This window comes from Mustela erminea, chromosome 19 (genome assembly GCF_009829155.1).
Source record: "Mustela erminea isolate mMusErm1 chromosome 19, mMusErm1.Pri, whole genome shotgun sequence".
Taxonomy (NCBI): Eukaryota; Metazoa; Chordata; class Mammalia; order Carnivora; family Mustelidae; genus Mustela; species Mustela erminea.
Genome location: NC_045632.1, coordinates 60,274,715 through 60,289,063, shown reverse-complemented (window position 1 = coordinate 60,289,063; position 14,349 = coordinate 60,274,715). Strand labels below are relative to the sequence as shown.

The 14,349-nt window shown below is 58.6% G+C and overlaps 1 protein-coding gene across 3 annotated transcripts in view; it reads right to left on the bottom strand.

Annotated features, from left to right (window-relative positions):
• Positions 1-13,195, bottom strand: part of SPG7 (SPG7 matrix AAA peptidase subunit, paraplegin) — a 29,247-nt gene extending 16,052 nt beyond the window's left edge. For 2 of the 3 annotated variants that reach the window (XM_032324372.1, XM_032324373.1), the window contains exons 1-6: positions 12,967-13,195; positions 11,522-11,624; positions 10,101-10,190; positions 3,806-4,047; positions 1,561-1,700; positions 169-271 (exon numbers count right to left, since the gene is read on the bottom strand). In XM_032324372.1, the coding sequence (XP_032180263.1) occupies positions 169-271; positions 1,561-1,700; positions 3,806-4,047; positions 10,101-10,190; positions 11,522-11,624; positions 12,967-13,149 (861 nt within the window). In that variant the 5' untranslated portion in view covers positions 13,150-13,195. The remainder of the gene's footprint in view (positions 1-168; positions 272-1,560; positions 1,701-3,805; positions 4,048-10,100; positions 10,191-11,521; positions 11,625-12,966) is intronic. The other variant, XM_032324374.1, reaches the window with a different exon arrangement.
• Between the last annotated feature and the right edge of the window lie 1,154 nt (positions 13,196-14,349).

The following is a 14,349-nucleotide window of genomic DNA, read 5'->3' as shown; positions in this document are numbered from 1 at the left end:
GGCTGGGCTGCCCGGCGAGTCAGAGAGGGAGGGGCCCGGGCGGCTCTAGGTCGTCGGCCCCTGTGGCCGTGAACATGCGCTCACGGGAGTGTGCCAGGACCCTGCCCCCCCAGCCCGAGCACAGATCCTAGGCCACAGGTGCCATGAGACGGGCTCTCCGTCACTTACGAAAGCACTGAGTCCTCCTTCCCTTCCGGTCATTCCAGCCAGACGGAACACGTACCACAGGATGGCCAGGCCCACGGCAGTCATCCCCAGGGCGTAGAGGGCACTAGCGGGGGAGAGGGACGGTCACGGGCAGGCGGTGCGCAGACCCGCTTCGCGTCGGGCCGCGGACGCTCTGACGAGGACAAGTGCAGCCCGTACTCGGAGACCGACGTACGGAGCAAACAGCTGTGGAAACGGGTTTCCTTGTCCAATTCTCGCCCTTTGTGACCTGCCCCTCAGCTGTCCCGGGAACACATCACAGCCTGATACGGCGGCGCGCCACGGCGTGAAGCCGAAACATGGACACGGCGCTGACCCTGTCCGCCAGGGCCTCCTGATAATGCCTGAAAGAACACACTTTTCACATGCGATGTACTTTTCTTTTCCACAGAGCGAGCGCGCAAGCAGGGAGAGGGAGAAGCAGACTCTCCGCTGACCAGAGAGCCCGACGGAGGGCTTGGTCCCAGGACCCTGGGATCGTGATGTGAGGTGAAGGCAGACGCTTAACCGACTGAGCCACTCAGGTGCCCCGTATTTTATTTTCCAAAGTGACCCATCCGGGCCACCTGGGTGGCTGAATCAGTCAAGCGTCCGCCTTCGGCTCAGGTCATGATCCCGGGGTCCTGGGACTGAGCCCTGCATCAGGCTCCCTACTCAGCAGGGAGTCTACTTCTCCCTCTCCCACTCCTCCAGTTCACGTTCTCGCTCTCAAATAAATAAGTAAAATCTGAAAAAAAAAAAAAAAGAAAATGTAGCCCACGAGTTTTGGCTGGTGAGGCAGAGTCGCAGAGCCGCGGAGGAAGGCCCGGGCGCCTGGCGTGCCCCGCCGCTCCCTACGGAACTAGCCGTGAAGGCCTGCGCCCTCGGGGAGAATGGCCGTGGCTCAGGGGTGTCCGCCAGTCATGGGCACCCCGCGTCTTCTCGGACTGTGGTCACGTGGCCACGAGTGACCCTCTCTGCAGATGATGTCCGGACACCAGTGGTCCCCCGTGCCGTTCAGTCCCCCGGGGCTATGGGAGCGAGTGTCCCCCCACCAAGGAGATGCAGGTTCTGCCGGCCCAACAGGGTCCCCGTTTCCACCTGCTGCCTGGAAGCAAGAGTTTCTAAGGGACCTCCCCGCTTCTCCCCTTTCTGTTGCATCTTCCCGTTTGTACACAACAGCAACCCCGGCCCAGGCGGAAGCGACAACCTGGGGCCCCTCCTCAGGCGGGCTCACAGCTCACACACCCACTGCCCTCCCCCCCCACGGCGGCTGGCCGAGGGCAGGCAGGGCCCGGGAGACGTGTTGGTCCGTCCTCACATTACAAAGCCAAGCCAGCTTTAGTTCAGGAGCCCAAATAATGGCCAACATACTTTCCAAAGAATCCTGTCCGCTTGTAGGAGACCGGTATCCTGTCCTTGCCTTCAATATTCAGGGCGTCCTCAGCGGCCCGGAGCTTCTCCTCAAACCTGTCGATGTTTGCCACCTGCATGCGGTACATCAGGGCCAGCCGCTGTGGGCAGAGAGCAGAGGGGTGTGGTGACACATGGGCCGCGGCCAGCCGTGAGACAGCCCCCACGCCGGAGCCTCCGGGAGCTGAACTTTCATCTGCCACCACAGACCCCGTCCACATCACAGTCACAATAAGCTTTCGGTACGTGCGCTCGCTCTAATTTCACCAACAGGAATGTCTGAAGACAATGGAGGGTGCGCTTTGTGCGTTCAACTCACTACCCAGCCTCAGCTGTGCGTGCAGACCACCGCGACACGCAACAGCCACGAGCTGCTTGCCAGCACACAGGCAACTGGCTCAGGCAAGAGACAGGGGTCTGGTGCTTGACCTCAGGCCAAACTGGACTCAGCTCTGTGGCTTTCTTCCTTCTCAGGAAGCCCCTCCTGGGGAGAAGAGCAGCTCAGGGAGACTGAGCAGGTGGCGCGCCCTCCGGGGTAGCAGCTTCCCTGAGAGAAGGCTCAGAGCAAGCCAGACGTCCACGCTGGGTCCCCAAATCCCTGCTCTGGGAGCTGAACTGAGCCACCCAGCAAGGGGCCATCCTGATGCTCTCCAGCGCCATGGACGGCATCATGCCAGTCCTACATCATTCTTCTAAGGGCCCGGTTCAGATGTTTTCTAGAATGAACTTGTTCCAAGCGCAGCTTCTCAACACACTGTGGGATCTACACGGAGCAGCCCGCTTCTCCCCTGGCTCTGGAGGACCGCAGAAGGTTCCGTGTGGAATGAGCGGCTGCCCAGGGTGCATGTCACGGGTCAGTGGGCCAGAGGGGAGAGGCAGACAGGGCACCCACCAGCCACGACACACTGACGCTTGTCTGCGCTGGAACGCCTGGCGGCCTCAGGATTAACCTAACAGACCTCAAACATCTGATCTGGACTTCACCCACGCCTCCGTCACGCAAACACCCACCCAGACAGGTGAACAGAATGGTCATCAGCAAGCGGGGCCAGGGGGAGCCTGTCACCCCAACTAAATGACAAGCTCTCGTAAACCGACGAGCAGCTATAAACACCATGGCAGGCCCTCAGTCCTCTCCAGACCCAGCCAGGGGCTACGGGTGCTGTCGTGATGGGCACAATACTGTGCCCAGGACCACCTGGCTCCCTGGCAGCATCCTTACCAGACACCTGTCCTCCAGCACCTTACCTGGCCCACGGTCCCCACCACCCAAACTACAACGACAAATGGAAAGGAGACTAAAGAAACGGGACAACCAAATACAATTCCTGGCCCCTGACAGGACCCTGGATTAAAAGCACTAATAAGGGGGGAGCCTGCGTGGCTCAGTTGGTTAAGCAGCTGCCTTCGGCTCAGGCCATGGTTCCAGGGTCCTGGGATCAAGTCCCACATCGGGCTCTCTGCTCAGCAGGGAGCCTGCTTCTCTCTCTCCCTCTGCCTGTTGCTCTGCTTGCTTGTGCTATCTCTCTGTCAAATAAATAAATAAAATCTTGGGGCGCCTGGGTGGCTCAGTGGGTTAAGCCGCTGCCTTCAGCTCAGGTCATGATCTCGGGGTCCTGGGATCGAGCCCCGCATCGGGCTCTCTGCTCAGCAGGGAGCCTGCTTCCTCCTCTCTCTCTCTGCCTGCCTCTCCATCTACTTGTGGTCTCTGTCAAATAAATAAATAAAATCTTTAAAAAAAAAGTACTAATCAGGGGCACCTGGGGTTCCCACTCTTGCTCTCTGCTCAGGTCTTGATCTCAGGGTGTGAGTTCATTCCCTGGGTTGGGCTCCATGCTCATGGAGGCTACATAAAAACATGATAATCAAACAGTAACAAAATAGCTCTTGACGCTGGTTCGGAGACATCAGCGAACAGGATCAGGGAGAGTGCTCTGGAAAGTCTTCCTGCCTCACTACCTCTCCTGCGCCTGCCAGTGCTGGTTCTGGGGTGAGGGGACAGGGATCCCATCCACATGGAGCCAGCGCCTGGGGCCCCTCCCCACCCAGGCCCAGCCCTCCCCTGGGACCAGGCCCCGCCCTCCGCGCCCTGGGCCCGGGCCTCCAGGGCTCCTCCTCGACATCTGCAGCCGCCCCGGACCCATGGGGGGGACCTCAGGGCCGCAGCGGCAGCCCCCGCCCCACCGTTCCAGCACGGCCCACTCACCGGCCGCCCGAACACCACGGCTCCAGGGTGCAAGTAGACCTCCACCACGTCGCTCTCGGGCACCACCTGCACGCGCTGCACCTCGCCCTTGGCCAGCATCTCGTGCACAAAGTCGCTCCAGGAGATGCTGCCGCCGCTGGAGCTCAGCGCGTTGAGCAGGCTCATGATCACCGCGATGACGAACAGGGTGCGCAGCCGCTCCCGGTACATCTGGTCCTCCCGCTCCCGGCGCCTCCTCTCCTCTGCAAGCAGGGGGACCGGGGACAGCGTCACACACGGGACAGACACCAACCACACGCCATTCACGGCAGCGACACAGCACTCACCGGGGTCCCGTCTCCTCAGAGCACAAAGCCAGGTGTACAGTCAGAAGCTTCGTGGGCCCAGCACAGGCTGATCTCCACACGGAGCCCTCTGCCGGGGCACATCCGGCCCCCGCCCTCGTATGATCACCCCCGATGTGTGCTGCACAGGTGCAAGTTACTGGAACTTCTACCACGTCTGCCCGCCACTGCCCAACAGCCACCTAACCGGGACACGGAAGGCGACCACTTAATTCAACACCACTTCCAGCGACCTACGCTTCGTTCAAACCATCAAGTAAATCATCACATTAGGGTACACAGTGCATCATGCCCAGTTCTTAGTGGGGGACAAAAAGACACAAAACTCAGCCCTGAAAATAGACACCTGGGGAGGCTGACGCGGGAGGTGAGGGGCACACAGTACAAGGAGCCAGGAGAAGCAGCTCCCAGCACGGCCGTTGCTGGCAGCTCCGGGAGGAAGAGTAAGCACACTGGGAGGGCCGGGAGGGCCGCAGAAGTCACCTCCCTCAGAGCACAGACTGGAGAGGGTCCTACGTAGACACCCAAGGCCAGGCCACGGTCTTCCTCCCAGACCAGCCGGTCAACGGAGCCAGCTGGGGGCGGAGGGCCGCCTGGGCACCTGGACGACGCCCTACATCTTCCCACGGGCCCACCTGCCAGTCCTCTGAGGCACCTGCCAACCAAAGGCCTGAACTCTGGTGCGGCTCTCCCCTCTGCTCACCCCCCGCCCCACGGCCTGTTCTCCCGACACCCCAACCAGACTCCACTGGGCCCGTCACGAGCGATCCTTGAGAAGCGCACATGCTGTCTGGCAGCAGTCCTGCCCAGGACTGCCCTGACCTGGCTCGGCAAGACCATTGACTTCTCCTGCACAGACACGGCACCCGCCCAGGGTTGGGGAGAACAGTGAGGTCCCTGCACACACCTGGGGCTCAGACCATGCTGCCCGTGTGGCCACTTCTCCAGGGACAAGCGCACAGCTGGACCTCAGTGCCCACTCACTTCCCTCTGGCCTGCCTGCCGTCAGTGTACAGACACTGCCCTCCTCTTGACCTGGCCGTTCAGAGGAAACGAAAGGCATTTTAAATCAGCTGAAAAACAAAAAATGGGGGGCACCTGGGTGGGTCAGTAGGTTAAAGCCTCTGCCTTCGGCTCAGGTCATGATCCCAGGGTCCTGGGATCGAGCCCCGCATCGGGCTCTCTGCTCAGCAGGGAGCCTGCTTCCCCCTCTCTCTCTGCCTGCCTCTCCGCCTACCTGTGATCTCTGTCTGTCCAATAAATAAATAAAATCTTTAAAAAAAAATATGAATCTGACGGAGAAGCCTGGGTCCGCAATCATTCTGAAGACGTGAAAGCACATTTCTGCTGTTACCTTACCTGAGAACGGTCGGTAATAGCAAATTTAGTATCTAACACCCGAAGTCACAACAAGCACGGAAGTAAAGACGCCCCGTCTCAGAGAGCAGACTTGACGTTCTCAGGTGAGCAGGTACTTACTTAGAAACCATGCGTTTCGTTTAACTCGCTATTTAGGCAGTCTACTTAAGTCCCAGTCATCAAAACCGGAGAGCCGGGATACGCCATCAGCAGAGGCTCTGTGACCGCGCAGATCTTGACGCTGTGCGCACCCCGTGCTCCCGGCCGGTGGCTGTGGCATACAAGCTGCTGGCAGGACTTACGAACTTGGCCCGGGGCCCGTGGTGACACAGCCCTTCCTTACCGCTCTGCCTGCCACACGTCACACCCCTCCTGGAGAAGGACTTGCAGCGACCGTACAGCTCACACACACCTGTTTGCAGAGTGTGGAAGAGGTCTAGGATGCAAAAGGTACGGCTTGGTTCCATTTCTTTCTTTCTTTCTTTTTTAAAAGATTTCATTTCCTTTTTTAAGTCATCTCTACACACTACGTGGGGCTCCAACCCACAACCCGAGGGACCGAGAGTCGCATGTTCCAGCGACAATCAGCAGGGCGCCCCAGATAAGGCTTGGTTTTAAGTAACAGACAGCTTTGCACGTTTTCCTAGGAATTTCTAAACAATAAAAAGACAGCTTTGATTTAGGCTCCAATAAATACAAATCCAACCCTTTTCCAGTAAAAACCAGCCAGGTGTTCTGTCACACATGGAACTGCCCCTGTCGGCCTATCTCAGGGAGAAGGACCTCCTAGCCAGGCCTGGAGGCTGCAGACCCCATTATTAGAGGACTCTCTAGGCTCAGGAGAGGGAGGTCCCAACCCAGAGTAGTCACTGCTCTGAAGGTCCAGGACGGTGCATGGAGGTCCGGCAAAAATCGTCTGCCATCTCAACAGAACTACCTGCTTCTGAGCCACAATCACCCCGAGTCCTCCTCCCTGGGCAGGAGAGGGACGCAGCACACCCCACGCAGACAGGACCCGTCCAGTGACGAGGGTCTGCAAACACGTGTTCTGTCCATTCGCACTAACCCAGCCCACAAGGTGCGGTGAGCGGGCCCAGCACACTGTCCAGGGGTCCAAATGAGAAAGCCCTCATGTCTTGGCTAGGCGTCTCAAAAGACACAGAAAGCACCCTGTTTCCTTAACTCACTGAATGTACTTCTGAAACGTGGCCCAAGGACATTGATGTAAAACACAAACTGCCCGGACGCCCCGCGGGCTCAGGTCACAGAGCGCGCAACTCTGGATCCCATGCTTGCAGCGGCTACTAAAAATAAAATCCCTTGAAAACAAGCGAAAAGCCCACGTATCTGCAGCACTGGCCAGGTAGGAAGTCCCAAGGGCCGGTCGCAGAAGGGCAGCAGGCGAGCAGGGCAGGAAGACGTGCGGGAGTGACAGAATACTCGCTCCGTGACAGTAAGACGCGCGAGGTCTGAGAGATACTAACTGGACAATGGCCTTCATCACCGTGTCCCTCGAGGACCCCCTCGTCCACTCCCCCACTGTGGTTGCATCCGACCCACGGCACCCGTGATGGCCGCACTCGGGCCCTGCGGCGCACACGGACTTCGGCTCCTGACGCCAACGACAGGCTTGGAGAGAACTGAGGGCCAAGCCCAGGAAACACTGCTGCTTCCTGGCCACCCGCCTGTCCGCCTGCGGGACAGACCCCCGGAGACTCTGGTGCCACAGTCCCTCTTGAGGGGGCGGTGTCCCTCATTGCCAGGGTGCCCTACAGCAGCCACCCACCCACCGGCCACTGACCGCCACAGCTGAGTTTCAGGGCTGCCCCAGGCTTTCAGCCTGGAAACTCTTGTGGAAGAACTTACTCCTGCGTACCCTGCACACGGGCGCTGTGGTGAGATGCTCGGGGGGATCGCAGTGACAATCCAGTTCTGCCCAACACTCACCGGCGCCGGGCCCGCCCCAGACAGATATGGCGTCTCCAGAGGAGGCTCGTGGAGTCTCCTCACTTCTCAGGGACCAGCACCACTAACACCACAGCGGTCTGGAAATCCCAGCAACTGCTTTTTTAGCTACGCTTTGTGTTCTGTGACACCGCAGGGTCACGGGTAATCACAGGTGGTTACACAAGAGCAAGCAAACCGTGACCGTCTCGTGATAAACAATGGCACGAGGCAGGCAGAGGAGATGCAGACGTGCTCCCGACACAGGCTGCCGCAGGGGAGCGCGCGACACAAGTGGGAAGACCCCACGCGACGCTGGCTTCTGCTTTTGGTGCCCCTCGTGCTGCAGCACTGGTTCCTGGCACCGTGACGCAGGCCACCCGCGGGGAGCTGCGGTCCCGCATCTACAGGCTGCCTAGCGGCTGCAGCCATTCCTCGGGACGTCACGGCTGTCCGCCGGACCGCACGTGTGCGGGGGACCCGGACCCCAGCGCTCCGCCCGCCTCCTCCTCCAACCTGGTCACCGCTGCTTTTGTTCCAGGCCTTTCCCGTTCTAAGACAGGAAATATTCCCCGCGCTTGTTCCTAACTCTCCCAGAGTTTCGCTTTGTGGATTTAATGACTTGATCCATGCCGAATTTATTCTGGTCCATGCGATGCAGTCTCTCTCCAAGGAACAGCAGCTGAGCCAAATCACTTTGTACACGAGCCTCCCTTCTGCTACTGCGTGAAATGCCACTGCAGTCACATACGAATTCTTAGATATGCCAGACTCTGCCCCCGGATTCCCCCTCTGGTTTCCTCAAATTCTATTACTAGACCAACACATTCATTTTTGGGGAGAAAGATAATTTAATGTCTGCCACCATTAGCCCCAATGGTATTTGTTTTCCAAAACCCTGTAGATTTTCTGATGACCCAAACCCTCATCTTCCACCCCTAAAAACCTTTTAACTCAGAAGCTTCTGAGAAGAGCCAAGTACCCCAGGAGCTTGCAGCCAAAGAAAGGAGTGATTGCCAGAGGGGACGCCCCATGAAGCCGGAAACCAGGAATACCCACACCGAACCCAACCAACGGCCACAGGTTTCCACGAGTTAAGGCTGTTCCTAAAGAGCTCAAAGTTGGGGGGCACCGGGACGGCTGTTGCCGGAGCGTGCAACTCGCAGGGTCATGAGTTCAAGCCCCACATCGGGCATACAGATTAGTTTAAAAATAATAATAAAAAAATGGGGGCGCCTGGGTGGCTCAGTTAGTGAAGCGTCTGCCTTCAGCTCAGGTCATGATTCCAGGGTCCTGGGATGGAGCTCCGTGTTGTCAGGCTGCCCGCTGGGTGGGGAGCCTGCTTCTCCCTCTCCTGCTACCCCTCCTCCCTCCAAACTCCGTCCCCTCACTCTGGCTCATGTTCTGTCTCTCTCTCTCTCAAATAAATTAACAAATAGTAAATGAATAAAAATGAATAAGCAGGGCGCCTGGGTGGCTCAGTCGGTTGAGCATCTGCCTTCGGCTCGGGTCATATGGGATCGAGCCCCACATCGGGCTCCCAGCTCAGTGGGGAGCCAGCGTCTCCCTCTCCCCCCGCTGTGCGCGCTCTCTCTCCCTCTCTCTCTGTCAAATAAATAAATAAAAATCTTAAAATCAAACAAGTACACCAAACAAAAGTACGAAGTATGCACCTAAGTACAAAGAAGCTCCTTGACAAGACAATCATTTCTCTCCCTGTGAGTCCTTTGGAGACTCCGCACAGAACGGGGGACAATAATGAGGTTGTTATGAGGCGAGAAGTAATGGGGAGGACAAACGAGTCACTCAGTACAGTGCTGAGCGCACTCTAGCCGTCGCCACGGGCTAACCCTTTCCACTGCTGGGAGCGCCAGCTGCCGGCTCTTACCTTAGAGCCCACTCAGTTTAAACTGACCTTTTATTCCCTCACCCCTTTGCCCAGAGTCCTAATTCTACAGGGAAGGAGACTCCAGATTTGCAAGGTAGGCTGCTGCGAACTGGGGTACACAGGGGTCACTCACATGGTTCAGTGATGTCCCCCCACTTCCTCAAGGCCATCACAGAACCAGCCTCTCTTCTGGGGGCTGCTTCTCAGGTCTTCCACGTCATCTGGAACGTGTGTAGGGTCCAACCAAGGTGTCCCGCTGCCTTCCTCCCCACCCCACAACACTTGAGTTCAAGGCAGATGGAGACTCACCCTTTCCGCACAGAGGACAGTAATTCTGCCTGCCTGATGTCTGGAAAGAACAGGGGACACAGGTGCTGACGGAAACACCTCTAATGGACAAGCAGGAAAAGGTCCAGTAACCACATTCAAGACCAGGGGTACGTGTGCTCAGAGTCAGGGAGACACGGGGGCCTGGGTGCACCCGACATTTGTCATTAACCTTCCTTTTTTTTTTTAGACTTATTTATTTTGAGAGAGTGGGGTCCCAGAGGAAGAGAGAATCTCAAGCAGACTCCCTGCTGAGTGTGGGGTTTGAGCTCACGACCCTGGGACCATGACCTGAGCTGCAACCAAGAGCTGGATGCTCAACCCACTCAGCCACCGCCCGCCCCTGGACTCACCCTACTTTTAAGCAGGTTTCCTGTTGTGAGACCAGAACACACATGGGTAGCCATTATTTAAGAAAGTCAGACAGATGTACCTTCATCATCTTCAGGGGTCCTCCCCTTAGATCTATCCTTGTCCTTAGTCTTCTGCTTTGGCGTGGAGGTGTTAAAATAGCGAGTGGCACCTACAAGGGACAGGAGACATGTTTAACGAGGTCTCTGCCCCTACAGGGGGCACTCAAGGGAAGAGCACCTTCATCAGGAACCCGAACAGCAGCCACCTGAAGCCTACGGGCGTAAGATTCGGAAGGAGAGGGTCCTCCTCAGTCAGCAGCTGCTACTCCGAGAATAATCACTCGAACTTACAGAGTGTCTCTGCAATTTAAATTAGCAATGTGAAGGGATAAAACTTCCTCATGAATGTATCCTGGGGAAGCCTCATGAGTTTGCTGGGCAACAACCCTTCAATAATCACATTCACTCAAAACAAATTTAAATAAATGAGCAACACAGAGGCTCGACAGAGGCGTCAACAGCAACCCAGCGGCCACCATCACCATCACCCAGCGGCCACCATCACCATCACCCAGCGGCCACCATCACCATCACCATCACCCAGCGGCCACCATCACCATCACCCAGCGGCCACCATCACCATCACCCAGCGGCCACCATCACCATCACCCAGTGGCCACCATCACCAAGACACGATACTCCTCCCACGAGAGGCTCAGTCTGGCCCACTGTCTAACTGAACGAATGTTTACAAGGAGAGGAAGGAGTCTCACCAACCGTGACAGCTGTACCTTTCCTCACAAGGTTAAGAGAACCAGAAATGGGACTCCCTTGATGGCTCCTGGACACAGGACCAGGCTGTCTAGAGAGTGAGCTGTGTGCCTTGGGCACAGGCATACTCTTAAGTGGGGAGACAAACATAGGAGGCAAGCATGTGGCTGACTACATGTGGGCACCAAGCCATGGAACGTCCTTTAGGAGTTGGGGGATTTCACTTTTCACCATTCCAACTGGATATACTGCGGGGGGCGGGGGGGGGTGCATAAGATCAACCTCGTCAACCCTAAAGGTCCTAAATCCTTGGACCTAAGATCTCTCTTGAAGATGTCATGTGTCTCACTACATGAAAAAACTACTGCTAAAATTACTTGTGGCTGTTTGTAGTTCCCTTCTGGGTGTAAGACATACAGAGTCACTCCGAAGATCCTGACCGGGCGTTGTTGCAGCTGGCTGGAGAATTCGGAAGAGCTTGGAAGCCCAATCACTGCCATACAGCAGAATTTATTAGGAGTGGGGAGGCAACTCAGATAAGTGCACTCGGCCGTTCAGACCTTGGTCAGTCTGTCTGACTGCACTTCACAGCGTCTCAGGGCTCCCGAGAAACAGAAGCCGAAGTCCCCTGAGTGATTTCCTCTCTCTGTCAGCGTCAAACCAGCTGCTCCACTGATTCATTTACAACTGTCACAGCATGCACCTGTCACCTGTTTCAGAAGGTACACACCTAAGAGTCTCCAGAGTCTGACTGGATTCTGGAGGAGATGCTGTTCCAACAACAATCCACTGCACCCTCCGAAGGCTGGGGTTAGCTGGTGCAGCTGCAAAGTCTGAAAAGAAACAAAAAATCCAGAGGATGGGCTGTAATCTACAGCAGAATTATAATTCAAACTGGTCCTTGAGTTATGGTAAAACAGAACAACAGTAACAAATTAGGACCTAAAATGTGAGTTGAGCTCCTAAGAGAGAACTGGAGGGAATCACCAGCCAAAACGGCAGCAGGACAGGGGGTCTGTGTTTTCTGCCTGAACAGCTGACCTGAGCAGAGCCCGGAGCCCACCTTCAAGAGAGTGCTCGGTGAAGGCAGGTCCATGACACCTGAAGCTGCCAGACGCAGGTCAGGTACACGCACAGTGCTTTGCTCACACAAAACTGTCAGCCCCTTGGGACCAACAGCCAAGGGCCATGTGAACTCCTCCTCATGAGGTCGGACCCACCTGAGCCAACTATGAAAGAGTTCTCCGTGACACTCTCACTGGGCTCAGTTTTTAAAACTTTTTTGGGGGCGAGCCCCTGGGTGGCTCAGTCACTGAAGCATCTGCCTTGAGCTGGGGTCTTGATCCCGGGGTCCTGGGATGGAGCCCTGCCTCTGGTTCCCTGCTCGGCCACAGGTCGGCTTCTCCCTCTGCCTCTGCGATCTCGCTCCCTCGCTCTCTATAATTAGAGGAGCAGAGGGAGAGGGAGAAGCAGACTCCCCACGGGTCGAGGGCCTCCGGGATCATGACCTGAGCCGAAGGCAGATGCTTCAAGGACTGAGCCACCCAAGCGCCCCTTAAAATAAGTATTTTTTAAGATTTTATTTTCAGGGCTGCCTGGGTGGCTCAGTGGGTTAAGCCGCTGCCTTCGGCTCAGGTCATGATCTCAGGGTCCTGGGATCGAGTCCCGCATCGGGCTCTCTGCTCAGCAGGGAGCCTGCTTCCTCCTCTCTCTCTGTCTGCCTCTCTGCCTACTTGTGATCTCTCTGTCAAATAAATAAAATCTTAAAAAAAAAAAAAAAATTTTTATTTTCAAGTACTGTCCACAGCCCACGTGGGTGGGGCTCGAACTCACCACCCGCGGATCCAGTCGGAGTCTCCACCGACTGGGCCAGGGACGCCTGGATTCGATTTTCAGACGCCAGGACAACGAGCAACAGGCAGAGAATATCAATACACCAAAGGGGCTGGGAAGAGGCAGGCCGGGCCTGTGCGGAGTCTCTTCCGGGCTGCGGGCGGCCTCCCCGCACCCGAAGGCGCCGCTCTCGTTCGGGTTCGGTCCCAGCTGGGGGCCGGGGGTCAGGGGAGGAATCGGGGCGGAATCGGAGCTGGCGGGGGGAACGGGGGGGGGCGGGGGAGGGTCCGGCCGGAGGTCAGGGGCTGGAAGGCGTGAGCCCGGCCCGGCGTCGGCAGGTACCTGCTTGGCGTGGCCTCGGGCCCCCACGAGTCGGGTCGGAGGCCTGTGGACGAAGTGCCAGCACCTCCTCCCGGCCCCGGCGGCGAGGCCCAGGCTCCAGCGCAAGCAGCGGCCCCGCAGTGGCGCCGACCCCGCTGCCCGACCCGGGCAGAGGGCTCGCTGCAGCAGCAGCGCGGCCGCCATGTCGGCCCTAGAGCGGCGCCTGCGCAGTGGGCGAGCCCCGGAGCGGCGCCTGCGCGGTGGGCGAGCCCCGGAGCGGCGCCTGCGCGGTGGGCGAGCCCCGGAGCGGCGCCTGCGCGGTGGGCGAGCCCCGGAGCGGCGCCTGCGCGGTGGCGGCTGTTCGGGCGGGTTCCCCGCGCCCCGCGGCGCCCCCGGCCGCCCTGGCGTTCCCTAGCGGCGGCTTAGGTGCCGCCGGGTGCGGAGCGCCGCGAGTCCAGCCCGGGAGGTAGGGTGTCGGGACTCCGCGCCGGGCTGCGTGCCGCGGCCACGCCGTCCCCGGGCGCCGCTGCTGGGGGGGGACCGCCGGGTCCCGGGGTTACGGGGCGAAGCGAGGGAGCCCGAGGGAACCGCGCCCAGAGAGCGGCCCTCGGACCCCGACTTCGGACCCGGCCTCGAACCCCGACTCGCACCCGGGACACGGACACGGACTCGGACCCCGACCCCGACCCCCGCGCGGGACCCGGACTCGGACCGCGACCCCCGCGCGGGACCCCGTCTCCGGGCTGTAGGGCCTTGCGCTGGGTTCGCGGTTCCGCGGAGGGAGGCGGCCGGGCGCCCTCGCGCAGGCGGACCCTCGCGCTGCGGGTGTCTCCTCTCTGCCGGGGGCGCGGCGGCGTTCGAAGTCGTCCCACGCGGGCCGTCGGATCGGGGCCCGGAGACCGTTTGTCCCCGCCCGCAGGCAGCCCCTGCCCCGGCCGCCTCTGCTCCCAGCGCCTGAGCGGCCGCTTGGAGGCCCCTGACTGCGGAGCTTCCCGGCCGGAGACGCACGCACGGCTTACGGCTCACGGAGACGTGCGCCTTCGTGCCTTCCACACCGTCCTGCGGCAGATCTGTTCGTTTTATTTTCCCAAGAAGTTGTTTATTTGGGCGCCTGGGTGGCTCCGTGGGTTAAGCCTCTGCCTGCGGCTCAAGTCATGGTCTCAGGGTCCTGGGATCGAGTCCCGCATCGGGCTCTCTGCTCAGCGGGGAGCCTGCTTCCTCCTCTCTCTCTGCCTGCCTCTCTACCTACTTGTGATCTCTCTGTCAAATAAATAAATAAAATGTTAAAAAAAAAAAAAAAGAATTTGTTCATTTATTAGAGCACGAGCAGGGGGAGGGCCAGAGGGGGAGGGAGAAGCAGGCTTCCTGCAGAGCAGGGAGGACGTCCTGGGACTGACCCCAGGA